Genomic DNA, 16,676 nt, shown 5'->3' with positions numbered 1-16,676 from the left:
TAAATTGCGTTTATCTATCTGCTGAGTTTTCACGTTGGCATTCCTTTCGTGTATTTTCCCGTATAATTGCATTGTTCTTTATGATTTTGCACGTATTGTGATAAAATAAGATGATCATTGTTATCGAATGGATCTGGGTTATTTATATGCCCTTTTATAATTTCGAACGGCGTAAATTTAGTAACAGAATGAATGGAATTATTATATGATAATATACAATGTTTCATTAATTGTTCAACTGACATGTCTTTATTTGTTTCTTTAAGGCATCTAAAATGTTCTATTAAGGAAGAATGAAAGCGTTCTACCGGAGAATTTGAATTACTATTTTTAGGAGTGGTAAAATGTAATTCTATTTTATGTAATTTGCAAAAATCTTCTAAGTCATAATTTTTGAATTCAGTGCCGGAGTCAGTTGTTATTTTATAGGGTAATCCATGATGTGTGATATAATTTAATAAACCATCGACTACTGAAATTCCACTAATGCTAGGAATTTGATATGCTTGTCCGTATCGAGAAAATGTGTCGATTATTGTAAGAAATGGTGTATTGGATATTCTAAATACATCCATATGAATGTGATCAAATGGCTTAGAAGCCGTTGGCGTAAGATTAAATTAAATGACTGGTGGGTTTCTATCATATTTATTTTTTAAACAAACTTCACAATTATTGACATACTGTTCTATATCTTCTGACATATTGGGCCAGTAGTATCGTGAACTTAATGACATTTTTAGCTCATTCATGCCACGATGTCCTTTTTTATAAACATGATAATAATTAAGTTTTTCTTTTTGTTCGTCGGTAGTCTCAATATCATCTAATATTTTTGTACAGTGTTCAAATTTGAATGCAGAATTTTTAAAATAATTTTGTAATGAAACTACAAATGTTTCAGGTGATAGCTGTGCTCTAAAATACAAGGCGTATAATTTTCTTGGGTCTATATAATCTTTTACAAAATTTATTATTCCTTTTTGTAAATATCTTTAGGGTAAGATAACAAATAGTCTTGTGTTGTCGAATATCTTTTCTCTTTTAGTTTTTATTTCGTTAATTTCTCCATAAGTTAGTAAGATTTGGTTCTTGTATTATTCCATTTTTAACATGTCGTTTATTTGTCTGCTAACTTCTTTCTTATAAACTTCTGGATATTTATAGTTTCTTGTATAAAATGGGGTATCATTAGTTAAATCTATTTTATGCTTTATTTTAATCGTAAAACCTAGGGCGTTCCGAGTTTGTATAAACAATATCTGTCCTTATTACATAATTTACTTATGGCTTCGTATTCTTCGTTGCAATGATATTTCTTGAAGTTTGGTCTAGAAAATTTTCATGATTATATATGTTTCTTTTATTTTCATTATATCTTCTATATGTTCTTCTCGTATTTTTGTTATATCGTCTATATATTCTTCTTTTATTTCCATTATACCTTCTATCATTATTATTATAATATCTTCTTCCATTATCGTTACATTTACCATAATTTTGATTATATATTCCTTCGTTATAATTATTATACCCTCTATATGTTCTGCTTTTATTTCCATTATTTCTTCTATGTTGATTTTTATTGTATCTTCTCTTCTTATTATTATACATTTCTTCTCTTATATTAATACTCGTTATTTTGTGGTGATATAAATTAATCGGTATCATTACATTGTTGTTATAAATTAGTTTATTAGTTAAATCTATAACTAAATTCATTCTCATCATATCTTCTAATCCTAAGATTCCATCAAAATATTCGTGAAAATCATATAGGACATAATTGATATAAAAGTCACTTCCGAATTCTAGAAATGCTGGTATTTCGGCTTGATATTTGATAGTCTTACTATTAAGAACAGTTTTTATATCTACATTTGACTGGTAGATGCAATTAGGAAAATATTTTTTGGCAATACTTGGTCGTATAAAGGACCTGGAACTACCAGTATCAATCAATAATTTTATTTTTGAATTTCCTACTTCAATATATGGTAGGGGATTATTGAAATATATTTCTGTTGACGGTTTTCTTTCCAATGCTTCCATATAAAAAATTTGATCATCATCATACTCAGGATTTCTAAAATAGTCAAATTGACTACCATGTTGAGGTTCTCTTGAATTAATATTTTCGTTTTGATAATTATTTGTGTATAGCTCTTCAGCTATAGTATCGGGAATTCTTCTTGGGAAATAATTTTTTCGATAATTATTGTATCTATTGGAATTTGATCTAGCGTTTGAATTCAATGTATTTCTGGATGCTATTTCCATCGGTTGTGGCTTAGGCAACAATTTCCAACAACCTATCATTAGGAATTCGGTTGGGCCTGAAGACGTTACTTTCTGGTCGAAAGTTTGTGGACCGATTCTGAGATGTGGACCGATTTTCAAAATGTCGGGGTCCTGAAGGATTTTGGTTTTGATAACCTTGATTACGATTAAAATAATTAGAATTGAAATGGTTTTGATTTTGATAGGTAAAGTTTGGATTTGTTTGGTATTGATGTGTGGGGTTCGAACTTAGGGGTCGATAATAGTTGTTAGGCTGAGTTTGCCTGTTAGATTGATTAAAAGAATTGTGTGGCTTAAAATTATGATTATTTTTTGGAAAATTATTACTGGAATGTCCATATAAATTTTCAAAATTATGAAACTCGTCGACATATGCAATGGCATCTTCAAGAGAATTTGGTTTCTTATGGCTTACTTAGAGAATGGTTAATTTGGCATACTTTATCTGCAAGTTCTATACTAGTATCGTTACTTATTCTTTGGGCTACATTACTTCTTAAGAGTTGTATCCTTGTTCCAAAATTATGGAGGCTTTCACTTTTATATGGTTTTGTTCGTATATTAAGCAGTCTAAATCACGTCTATCTGCGAAGCATTGTTGTAATGCTTTCTTTATACTATCCCATGTCGTTAATTCCATGCGATTTCCTACTAGTGCTTCTGCTTTTCCAACTAGTTTATCCTGTATGCACTCCAAAATATGTTTATTTAAATCTGCATCCTTATATACAGTATATGTTCGCATTAATTCATCGCATCTTGAGATAAATTTGTTCAGATTATTAGAATCTCCGTCGTAGGGTCTTATATTTTTTAGTTTTGATTTGAGAAAATCCCAATTAAGGGGAGTTTGTGTTTGAGCTTGAGCTGCAGTAGCCATATTGTCAGATAAAATATAAATTCAAATTCAAAATATCTAACAAAATAATACGTATGTAAATAAATAAAAATATATATGCAATATAAATATTTTTCAAATATTTCAAAAAATTATTCAATAAAATTCAATATTTGCAACAGTATAAAAATATATCAAAAATGTATCAAAAATGTATTCTTTTTCAAAATTCAAAAAATTAATCTATCCTTCCTCACAAAGATATGAAAGGAAAGGCGAAAAGGAAAGGCACTTACAGTTTATCTGGAGCACCTGGTTCTCTTCTCCGAACTTTTGCTTCTTCTGGAACTCTGCTTCTCGCTGGATACCACTGTAGGGTAGAGATTCTTTCGATACGCGCTGCGATGTAAAACACCAAAGACCGAAAAAGTTTTATCACTGTATGCGTAAAATTGTCTTTTCCGATCCCGCACGTATCCTACTGACTGCGCCAATTATGTATTTGATGTTCGAGAAGGAGTTTTTAAAAAAGTATTTTATTTTCAAAATATAAATCAAAAATGTGAAACAACAGAAGTGTTAAACAAAACTGAACTAAGTTAAGCAAAAGTTGAATACAAGTAGCAAAAAGCTATTATGATATGAAAGTCCCTCTATTTATAAGGTGTTATTGCGATTCTAGTATCCTAGAATCTGCAGAATCCAGTGGCGTAACTTGCAATAGAGTTGTTACAACGAATAGAATAAGTGAATTTGTAATCAAGAATGTCCATAAATAACTCAAAAACAAAGATTATGATTAATGAGTTAATAATTTTACTTTAATTTTTAAAATATTTTTTATTTAAAACTAATTACAAAATTAAATAGACACAGTTTTCTCATTCCCTCAGGCCAAAAATATTCAGCTACTATATTGTCATGTTTTGACGTTTATTTGTGTCAGTCGAAATGAATATAAACGAAGATTGTGACTTCACGAACGGCGGTCTTTGCGTGTCGTAAGGGGTCAAAGTCAAAAGTGTCCTCAAGTGGCTACCTTAGTATTTTGAGGATACTTTGACCTGTGACCTCTGATCGGTCACAATCCTTTGAGAAAAGTAAATTTCTCCTTTACAAACATATCTAGCCGTTTTCACACCACTTGAGGTAAGCTAGCCAGTGCGTTGATCTTTTCAATTGTGGAAAGATCGTCCTCAATAGGCCTACAGGAAACCACGCCTATTGTTTTTAAACTCTATGTAGAATTATGAAAAAGACGCTATTACGTGTGAATCGAGGGAGGTAATTCTCCTACGTAAATCTACGTAAATAATTTAAAGTTATTAAAATGCAGTTAAAAACCTTTCAAAAATTTTATTGTGTACTATGCCCAACGAAAAACGAAAAATTATTATTCAAACTAGTTAAACACAAACAAATAATTAATTTAAAGTAATTGAAAATCCAACAAAACATTATACGGTACAAAATAATAAGTAAACTAAATGAAAGGTTCAAATAGACCACCTTGCTTTGCAAGACAATAACCTAGTCTATCATAAAATGCTTGCCTCACGTTTTCAAGCTGTTGTGGCGTAATCGTAGCACAACCGTTTCTTATTTTATTTTCCAAATCCTCTAGACTATGTGCCCTCTCGAGATCGTTGCCATAGATGGTGGATTTAATATGTCCCCAGAAAAAGAAATCCATGGGAGCCAAATCGGGATATCTTGCAGGCCATTTAATTTGGTTGCTTGTTCCGCTTATAATGCGATTTTGAAAAATTGTGCTTAAATAATTTTTCACGATACGCGCATTATGAACGGAACAGCCATCCTGTTGGTACCAGACATCTTCTAAACGTACATCTGAGAGATTCTGAACAGCTGGAATAATGCTATCTTGTAAAAGAGATATTTAGCTGAATTCAGAACTCCCTCAATGAAAAATGGACCAATTACATGGTCACCCAAAATGCCGGTCCACACATTAAGTTTTTGAGGGCGTTGAGTCCGATGTTCAATGCTTCTATGTTCATTTTCCTGAAACCAATACCGCGTTCTGGAAGGATTGTGATGACCCCGTACAGAAAATGACGATTCATCGGTGAAAAGAATGTTTTTTGAAAAATCATCATTTTCGTGAGATGCATCCATTGTAGCTTGACAAAACTTCATTCTACGATAACGATCTCCGCGAAATAACTCCAGGGTTCTCGAGTATTTGAAACTCTTAAAGCCATATTTTTTAGAATTTTATGAACTGTGGTATGCGAAACCTCCAACTCCTTGGCGACACTTCTGGTGGTTCTGCAGTTATCTACCTCAATTGTAGAACAAATATCTTCATCCCCTGCTGTCTTTCCGGGGACATCTCTTTTATTTTGTGACATTTTGTAAATCTTTTAAACAATATTGTATTTAAAACTATTTATAACATTTACAATTGTTTGTCTACAAGGTATGGGTCTAGTTTCGAAAGTATTAGCAAATAGATCTACACATTCTGCCAACGAATTACCTTGATAATGTCATTTAATTATTTTCATATTTTCTGGAGAAGTATAAATAAACATTTTAAACAATACTTAAGAGCGCCTAACCTTTGGATCGAAAGTTCCGAATGGTAGTGAGTTCGAATCTCACCAGGGTCAGGAATTTTTTCATTTATTATAAATTAATAAATGAAAATAGTTTCTGTCCTTGTGGGATCGGCACTCACCGGAGGGACCGCAGACGTTCGGATACAATTAGCGTCTCTTCGCAAAGACAATGACGTCGAATTTGCAAAGTAACAAGACACTTACTCAACACACACACTACACATTACATCTGAGTTAGTGATAAGTTATACAATTACGTGGCTAAAGGTTCTAGTTCTAAACCAAGGCCAGAATCAGAGAAAAAAAAAAGCAATACTCTTCGCTTCGGGGTTCAGATGACAAACCAATAATACTTGACGTTTAACGAATTTTGAAGTTAATGCTAACATCCAGGATAAACAATTACTGACAATTTGTATTTGTAGCTCAGTTGCCACAATTATATCAATATAATACAATGTATGGATTTATGTATCTAAATATATACGATGTATGTTTCCTATGTCCAGCTGAACAATTTACGTACTGTATATTACTGTTCGTTGTTTTACACTTACTTTAATTTCATAATTGTTTCCGTAAACCACCAACGGAACATTCCTCTTCTCTTGTCAGTAAACCACTTGGCTAATGCCTGCTTCACATCTGAATCTTTTCCACAGTGTTTTCTTTTTTGGGTTAATTTTGAATTAGCTCCGCAATCGCAGTGATCTATTTATAGAACAGATCGAAATTCAAAAATGCAAAAATATAAGTTTTAGAAATATTTGCACATTAACCCGGGAGCAGTCTCGCCGTGAGAAAAAATTTCACATTTTAACCTTTTCCGTGATAACTTGATAAAATTTTTTGCAACATTGCTTTCCACTCATAAGTGCTTCGAGGAGGATCTTAGTAATGCGTGGAAATTTTTTTTAATTTCTTTTTATTGTTTTTTGTGGAATTTATGGCTTTGGTAAGAACCAATTAGCAATTGTTAGAAATAGATATTTTTAACATAACAAGTAAATAAAAATATTATAAAATAGAAATTTGTTTTAAATTCGTATTTAAATCTATATTGTGAGATTTTTTCTCTACGCGCGACTAATTACGTTACAGAAGTGAGCGCGACTGCTCCTGGGTTAAGAACAATATAACTGATAATTATGTATAGGTAAAATTTTGAAATTTGGAAAACGAAATAATTTTTACTAAAATAGTACTTCTGGTTGCAACTCTGGGATAAGAAGTCTGACGTAAAATTTCTCACCTTTAACACCATTCTTGAATTATAAGCACTCATTTGTCATTCTATCTGTTCTAATAACGGAGGAGTTGTGTTGACGGATGGAAAGATAGACATGGATAATTCAAGGTTTTCATATTTTAATGTTGTAAAATTGGTGAAACCAAAAAAAGCAACCAATTAATAATAGATTTTTTTAAATTAATATCGTTCTGAAGCTTTCTATTTTCTACTACATTATTAGCTGATTTAATAGGAATAAACCACAAATTTAATTGAACATACTTATGTTAATTTTAACATTTTGATTCTCAGAAATTATTCTCATTTCGTTTGTTTTTTTTTGTTATGGTCTGTACAACTGTTGTTTAAAGGTCTTTAATGATAATTGTTCTTTCAATTGATTTGGTCATAGATCTTGATAGGGGGAATTATCTGTGGTTAATTTTATTATTAATTATAAAAATAAGAATAATGCTGGTCCCTTTGTTACAAATAATTTAATTAAAAAAAATATTTCAACTATTTTCTTTGTTATAGACAGATGAACAAGAAGTGATCACTTTTCTCCTTACCACTGAAATAATTCCACTGTGTTTGAGAATTATGGAATCTGGTTCTGAACTAAGTAAGACTGTTGCTACATTTATATTGCAGAAGATATTATTGGATGATAGTGGATTACAATATATTTGTCAAACATATGATAGGTTTAGTCATGTGGCCATGATATTGGTGAGTAAAAAAATATTTTTTAAGTTCATTATCAAAATTGCCAACCCACAATTAAGTTGTTGTTAAGAAAAATACACTAATGTTTTACTTTATAAATAGACAATATAGATAAAATAATACCTATTTATTAACAACCATGTATTTATAGATGTTTTAATGCTTATGTAGTATTGTATCAATAGGGGAGCAGTGGCGTAACTAGTCTGACCTGCGCCCCAATGCAAGTATTCCTCGTGCGCCCCTATTCCCAGACTTATTCCCCCCCCCCACACAACCTCCTACGAAACTAACGATATTTCTCCGTACTTTCAGGGGATACTACACTTTCAGTACACACGACATTGTACAAGCAATGTCCAATCAGAGAACAATTATTCCAAGAAATATAACAGTAATTTTAAAGTTAATTATTAAAAAACATTATTATTCAAAAAATTAATTGAAAGTAAAATTAAGGGGATATCCTAGTGTAAAAGTACGAAATTCACATACTTTTTTGTTAATTTCTAAAATAAAAAGAACTGTACCAATTGTTTTGAAAATTTTCATGAGCATTTATTATAAAAAGAAGTACATGTAAAATAATTTTCATAAAAAAATTTCGAAAATTAAACGATTTATGCGCCATCTACTTGCACCGTGAAAATAAAAACATAGCTCCACTGCTGCAGTAATTGGGACTGATAGAGACCCTGAAACATGAAATTTCAAAGTTATTATTGAAATATAAGTTATTTTCTATACCATCAACTAGGGGTATTTGTGGCCGGCCACAGTTGCTCATCTGTGATGCAACGTCCACGCCACATAAGAACCCACGGTCAATCATCGGAAACTATTTTTGTGGATCCACAGAGTGCCCGGCCACAGTCGCCCGTCTGTTATGGCGCTAACGGAATAAAATACCAGGAATATTTTTTTACATTTTTTATTTTCGGGAAGCTACAGGGAGTTTTGCTTCAACATATTTTTTTGCTAAAATTTTTCCAGAATATCAGTTTTTTACGCCCCCCTAAGGCCTGCGCCCCAATGCACCGCATTGGTTGCATTGGCGTTAGTTACGCCACTGTAGGGGATATAACTTCCAAAACAAGCATTTACAAACATTTGTCTTATGCAGTGAATCCGTTATAATTCGTAATTGTTATAAATGAATAAAACAATTTCCACTAGATTTTAAACACTAGATTAAGATATATTTACCATGCAAATATTTAAACAATATTTTAATGAAAATATGGATATTTTAGGGCAAAATGGTCATCGCTTTAGCCAAAGAACCATCTGCTCGGTTATTAAAACATGTTGTGCGGTGTTATCTACGTTTGTCTGATAATCCAAGGTGAGTAAAAATATTTTCTTCAATTAAACACATACTGTATACACAATAATTTAGGTTACCTTACACGGGTCAGATAGCGACACAGACCATTTTCTCGTAAAGTCCAAGCTCAGAACAAGAATTTCAACACAAACAATAGATAAACACACAAAGATCGAAAGATGGAATGTGGCGAAGTTGAAAGAAGAAAATAACCAAAGACAGTACCAAGTAGAATTAAGAAATAGGTTTCAGGTTTTGGAAACAAGTGCAAATGAAACTGAAGATGTAGATCAGCGATTGAACTCCATAAAAACAACTATTACAGATCGGAAGAACGAAAAAACAAAAAAGAAAAAAATGGTTCGACGAGGAATGTGAAAGAACACAAAAAGAAAGAAACAGAAGAAGAATTGATTATCTGTCGAACCCATCAGAAGAAAAACGTACACGATTCCACAAAGAGAGAGCCGCAGCTAGAAGAACACTTAGGCAAAAAGAGACAATATCTACAACAAATTGAAAAAGTAGAAGGAGAACACAGAGGCAATCAAAGTAAAAATTTCTACAGAGAGGTAAGACAACATAAGAGAGGCTCGTATACAGGGTGAGGCAAATAAAGGGCCTATTAGAAATATCTCGAGAACTAAAGGCAACAGAATCATGAAAATTGGAATAAAGGGGTTTTGAAGGATGATCTATTAAATGAAAATATTTTCATCTCTTTGCAACTTCCGGTTATACCGGAAGTTGCTTATAACTTCGTTTTTTTAAATGGGACACCCTGTATATTTTTACATTTTTGGATTCTCTTTGATGTATTCTTTCTTAAAATATGAGGTTTTGTAATATTATACAGGGTATTTTAAAATATATTTACGTTTTTTTATTAATTTCGTAGCAAAATTAACACCCTGTAGAATTGTAGTAGTTTGACATCTAAAACTCTACTTACGTTCAAATGATTTTTAATATACTCTACTATTGTTAAGAATCATTAGTATAGCTAAATTTTTAATTTTAGTATACAGGGTTGGTCGAAACTCGGAATGAGTATTTTCTGAGTTTTCTTAAATGGAACACCCTGTATTTTAGTATTGTAATGAAATGATATTTTATGGTACTTTTTTATTTCTTAAGCATTCCCTATACCTAACTGCTTTAGTTTGTGCTTAATTGTTAATCGCACTTTGTGCTTAATTGTTAATCGCACCAACTAACTATGTAGATATTTTGATAGCTAAACCATTATTGGTAATTTTAAGGACCAGTCTGGATTAATATGTATTTATTCTGAAAAATTATTTGGGATTGAGTATTTTCACGGCCAACCTAATAACATTTTACGTATTTTTTGTTGCAATTAATATTTAGCTTGAATCACCAATAACTCACAAATTAAAGCAGTTAGGTATAGGGAATGCTTAAGAAATAAAAAAGTACTATAAAATATCATTTCACTACAATACAAAAATACAGGGTGTTCCATTTAAGAAAACTCAGAAAATACTCATTCCGAGTTTCGACCAACCCTGTATACTAAAATTAAAAATTTAGCTATACTAATGATTCTTAACAATAGTAGAGTATATTAAAAATCATTTGAGCGTAAGTAGAGTTTTAGATGTCAAACTACTACAATTCTACAGGGTGTGAATATTGCTACGAAATTATTAAAAAAACGTAATTATCTTTTAAAATACCCTGTATAATATTACAAAACCTCATATTTTAAGAAAGAAGATATCGAAGAGAATCCAAAAATGTAAAAATATACAGGGTGTCCCATTTAAAAAAAAACGAAGTTATAAGCAACTTCCGGTATAACCGGAAGTTGCAAAGAGATAAAAATATTTTCGTTTAATAGATCATGCTTCAAAACCCCTTTATTCAAATTTTCATGATTCTGTTGCCTTTAGTTCTCGAGATATGTCTAATAGGCCAGTTATCTGCCGCACCCTATATAAGGACAACCAACTTCGTGAGAGATAAAAATGGAGAAATGCTGGCTGCCGAAAACAAAATAATGAAAGATGGGCTGAATATTTTGAAGAGCTCCTGAATATCCAAAATGTCACTGATGAAAACAATGAAAATGGTGGAAACAACGGAGAACATGAGTATCAAACGGTCGAATTAGAAATACCCCCACCAAGCATGGAAGAAGTTACGCATGTCATAAAAACGCTTAAAAACGATAAATCCCCTGGTCTGCACAATGTTGATGCCGAGCTCATTAAAACAGCCGGTCATGAACTCATAAGTAGAATCCATCAATTAATAGAAAAGGCCTGGCAACAAGAAATAAAGCCAAAAGAATGGTGTGGTAGTATTATTGTACCCAATAGACAAGAAAGGAAAAATTGCATGAATTACAGAGGAATCTCACTAATCAATATTGTATCACGCGTATAAAATATTGGCTTCAATATTATTAAAAAGATTAGTACGATAGGCCGAAGAAATATTTGGTGACTACCAGTGTTGTTTCAGGCCTGACAGATTGACTATTGATCAAATATTTACAATAAGACAAATGCTTGAAAAGTATTGGGAATATAATCAGGACGTTCATTAGATCTTTATAGATTTTAAACAGGCTTATGATTCAATTAATCGTGCAACATTATGGAAGGCAATGATCGAGCTCGGCGTACCCAAGAAACTAGCTGCGGTAACACAAATGTGTGTAAGTAACTCCTTTGCACAAGTTAGAATAGGGGGGGGGGGGATATCAAATGCTTTCTGCGTAAATTCTGGACTGAGACAGGGAGATCCGTTGTCCCCATTGTTGTTTAACCTGGCCTTATATGTCATGCGAAAAATTTATCCAAAAATCAAACCAGACATAACTGCTCGGGGCGCTAACATACTCGCCTTTGCCGATGACGTAGACGCAGCAGCACAATCAACATTAGAAATTAAGGATATTTTCTCGAGCTTTGAAGAAGCTGCATTAAACATCGGTCTAAAAATAAATGAAGACAAAACAAAATACATGGCCGTCTCAAAACAAGAACGACGACGAATTAGGCAAAACATTACTATAAACGATCATAACTTCGAAGTGGTTAAAGAATTTAAATATCTAGGAGCAACAATCACAAATGACAACAAATTAGAGCGAGAAGTTGAAACGCGAATAATGGCAGGAAATAGATATTTCTTTGCAATGAAACATCTAATGAAGTCAAAACTTCTTTCACGAGGTGCAAAAATCCAGATATATAGGACCATAATACGACCAGCAGTCGCGTATGGAAGCGAAACATGGACGCTAACAAAAAGAGCAGTAAATAAATTGCTGGCGTGTGAACGTAAAATCCTTCGAATGATATATGGCCCTTGCAGAGACAGCGTGACAAACGAATGGAGGCGCAGATACAATAACGAGCTAGAGTCTCTATTCCGAAAAGAAAATCTAGTCAGATATGTATAAAGGCTAATAGACTCAGATGAGCAGGGCATGTGATACGCAGTAACGACAATCGCCTTATAAACAATGTGTTCTGGGAAAGGCCAGAAAGAAAAAGGTCTATAGGACGGCGCATAAAAAGGTGGAAAGATGCAGTCAAAGAATATCTGGAGAAAATGGGAGTGTGACAATGGGAATTAGTGGCACAGGACCGACAAACATGGAAGGCAATAGTAAACGCGTCAAAGATTCACGAAGAGTTGTAGCGCCATTGATGATGATGACCTTACACGTACTTACAACTAACAGTAGGAAATGAGAAAAACATATTTAGACAGAAATATTAGTTACCTAGTTATTTCTCAAAAATTTAAAAGATTTTTATTAGTGAGAGGAATCAGTCATTAGATGCTCAACAATGTTAACAAACTATTAAAAAGGTTCTGAAACTTACTAAAAATATGGATTATGTTTCCTATAAATTGTGAAGGATAACTCGTCTGTAAACAAAATATTCTCCATATATCTATGGGCGTCCTACAGCCTCTGCCACATCCTGCATTTAAATTTCCACCTTTTTCGATTGGTTCATTCCTCCTCATTTATGGCTCTATCTCTCATTATTCCTCTGATTCTTCTCTCTGTTCAAATGTTGGTCTTCCTCTCCTTCTTCTATTCCATGAGACGTAGTTTAATCATGCCTGTTTTGGTCATCATTTGTCGTTTATTCTCATTACATGCCCATATCATAGAAGTTGTTATTACACTATTGTATCTATGTTTTGATAAATCCTTCCTGTTCTTCTTTTTATTTCTTCATTTGGGTTGTGATCAAGTCTGGATATCCAACACGTTCCTTTTAGATTATCCATTTCTACCACTTCCAGTGTTTTCTTCTTTCATCATCATTTGCTGACATTAATATCCTACGTCTACAAAAATCAAACTTCAAAATCTACGTCAAAATTAGTTATACAGGGTGTTTGGTAAAGAATGGGCCATAGGTTAACCTTAAATTCCTGAGCTTAAAATAGGTCGATTTAAGCTAACTTACCTTAGTACAAAAGTTGATAATAACCGAAATACAGGGTGCCAAAGTTAAACTTTTATTTTATTTATTTTTGAATATTTCCTGACAGGCATGGGGCAACAACACGAAATTTGGTAAGTGGTGCTGGTATTATACAATCTACTAAAATATGTTAAACAAACGTTTCTGGTTACTACCAAAGGCGTACGACGGGGGAACGTGAATTGTTGACCCTTCCCAAATTCTACGTCACTGACGGAATTGCTACTTTAGTGCAATTTTTGGATTCTCCAATACTTTCTATGTAAAAAACATACTGTTCATTCGTAACGGTAAAGCCATTAGTTTTCGAGATATTTGAAGCTAAAAACGAAGCAGCATAATACATTAATCAAAATAAGTGTGCCTTTTCATTTCTAACTTCAAATATCTCGAAAACTAATGACTTTATCGTTACGAATGAAGAGTATATTATTTGCATAGAATGTATTGGAGAATCTAAAAAATATGCTAAAATAGCAGTTTCATCAGTGACATAGAATTTGGGAAGGGTCACTTTCCCCTGTCGTACGCCTCTGGTATTAACCACAAACGATTATTTCACATAATTTAGTAGGGTGTATAGTACCTACACTTTCTGCCAAGTACCATAAGGATATATCAAATAGTTTTATAGTACCGGGCACACATAGTTCTTAAAGTTTTAAATAAAGATTAAATTACTTAAAAAAAAAAAGAATACTTTAAAATAATTTGACATATCCGTGTGATACTTGGCAGAAAGTGTAAGCACTGTACACCCTACTAAATTATGTTACATCTCCGCCGCCTACGAAAAGTATAACTCCGAAAAATGCCGGTAAGAGTAGAACTTTCAATGAACGCCGCGAAGAATATTATTTTTGATTATATGATTGTGAAAATTATAATCCCTAATAAATTGTTAGCGAAAAAATTTATTTTTTGAGGAGTAACAGCAAAAAACATCATTTTGTTTTTGGGTCCACGAAAATTATAATTACTAAAAGTTCTCAGAAATAATTGTTTTCGTCGGCAGAAACAGACACAGAAAGGGAAATAATTGTTTTCGGCGGTATCTATTATGAACTAAATATTTTCGTTTTAAATATACTCTGGGCTAATTAGCAAAATACAAGGAAAAGTTATTTACCAGCAATTTTATTGCTGGAATCGAATCTTATTATTGTATGTATTAATAATATAGGTATGCAAAGTCCGCAGATAGTGTGCTACTTTTTTTATAAACAAAATGGCGCCCGAAAATCGTGTTTTTTTCAATTTTTGCTCTATAACTCCAAAGATTTTAATTTTACACCAAAAACACCCAAATAAAAATTCACCGCAATTAAATTCTGCATAGAGACTTGATTTCCCCGATTCCCTTCGACGAAAACTTTCCCCGGAAAAAGCGGGTTTTTCCAACAAAATCTTTAATTTTCAACTAAAATTTTAGATAAGTAATTGTTAAGCCGATGGAAATTGAATGAACAGTTTAGCAACAATTGAATTGTTAATTAAAAATTTACGGTCGCTATAATAACGACAATAATTATGATGCATAAGAATAACTATAATTTTTTCATAAAAAGACACTATACCTATCTAATGTACTTTACAGAATTTAAATTGGACTATTTAAGCGGCCTCAGGAATATTTTAAAATTATAAACAATTTTTTGGCTTATAAACAAATAGAATATCTCGGTAAGTATTAAACTAAATTAAATCGTGAAAACGGTATTCGAAAAACAGCGGCAGGACGCTTCTTTTAAAAGAAAAACTTTTAATTATGACGAGTGGTTCCTGAGATACAACCGGTCAAAGTTGACCGGAATTTACGGCAATGATATAAACAATAGGATCATAATTTTCAAAACCTTCACCTTTTTGTTTTTGTCCTCTTTCTTCACACCAATTTTCGTATCTTTAAAATACTCATAATATATATTATTATAATTAAAGCTATCAATAATACGTGTGAAAATTGCCAAAAATATCAAAATTCCAATCAAAAATTAGGTTGGAGAAAATGTAACCCTCAAAGTTCAAAATCGGTATACGTTAAAAAAATGCATTTTCTCGGCTTTCCATGGTGCAATTTCCTTCATTATTTTTTTGTTCCCTAATAACTCGAGTAGAGCCATCGAACTAACGCATTATTAAATGTCAAACGTGCTTTTGTTTTGTTATAATAGATTAAGTTATTTATATGAACAGAAAACTACATATTTTTTCCAGTTGTAGGCTTTTTTTAGATAAACTTACTACAAGTGTACCTTTTAAAGTTAAAAACATAAATATTCTCATTTGAAAGTTGTATAATTATTTAAACAATTTTTATTTAAACAAATTAAAATTTTGTGTTATAATAAATAAATAAATTTATTATAACAAAACAAAAGCAAGTTTGACATTTAATGATGCATTAGTTCGATGGCTCTACTCGAGTTACCTGGGAACAAAAAAAGAATGAAGGAAATTGCTCCATGGAAAGCTGAGAAAATGCATTTTTTTACGTATACCGATTTTGAACTTTGAGGGTTACATTTTCTCCAACCTAATTTTTGATTGGAATTTTGCTATTTTTGGCAATTTTCACACGTATTATCGATAGTTTTTATTATAATAACATATGTTATGAGTATTTTAAGGATATGAAAATTGGTGTGAAGAAAGAGGACAAAAATAAAAAGGTGATGGTTTGAAAATTATGATCCTATTGTTTATATCTTTGCCGTAAATTCCGGTCAACTTTGACCGGTTGTATATCAGGAACTACTCATCATAATTAAACGTTTTTTTTAAAGAAGCGTTTTGCCGCTGTTTTTCAAACACCGTTTTTACAATTTAATTTGGTTTAATATTTACCGAGATATTCTATTTGTTTATAAGCAAAAAAATTGTTTATAATTTTAAAATATTCCTGAGGCCGCTTAAATTGTCCAATTTCAATTCTGTAAAGTACATTAGATAAGTATGGTGTCTTTTTATGAAAAAATCAAAATCATCTTATGCATCATAATTAGTTTCGTTATTATAGCGAGCGTAAATTTTTAATTAACAATTCAATTGTTGCTAAACTGTTCATTCAATTTCCATCGGCTTCTGGAATTATAATCTATATGAAAAGGACTTTTGCATTACCAAGTTATTTCATTATTGATTAACAATTACTTATCCAAAACTTTAGTTGAAAATTAAA

At 31.9% G+C, this 16,676-nt stretch overlaps 1 protein-coding gene across 1 annotated transcript in view; it reads left to right on the top strand.

The window, feature by feature from the left end:
• Nucleotides 1-16,676, top strand: part of LOC114326391 (CCR4-NOT transcription complex subunit 9) — a 35,422-nt gene that overhangs the window by 15,259 nt on the left and 3,487 nt on the right. The window contains exons 4-5 of the mRNA XM_028274751.2: nucleotides 7,493-7,687; nucleotides 8,938-9,029. Of these exons, the coding sequence (XP_028130552.1) occupies nucleotides 7,493-7,687; nucleotides 8,938-9,029 (287 nt within the window). The remainder of the gene's footprint in view (nucleotides 1-7,492; nucleotides 7,688-8,937; nucleotides 9,030-16,676) is intronic.

This window comes from Diabrotica virgifera, chromosome 2 (assembly GCF_917563875.1).
Source record: "Diabrotica virgifera virgifera chromosome 2, PGI_DIABVI_V3a".
In the NCBI taxonomy this organism is placed as follows: domain Eukaryota; kingdom Metazoa; phylum Arthropoda; class Insecta; order Coleoptera; family Chrysomelidae; genus Diabrotica; species Diabrotica virgifera.
Note: the sequence above shows the minus strand (reverse complement) of the source record. Positions and strands in the feature narration are given on the sequence as shown.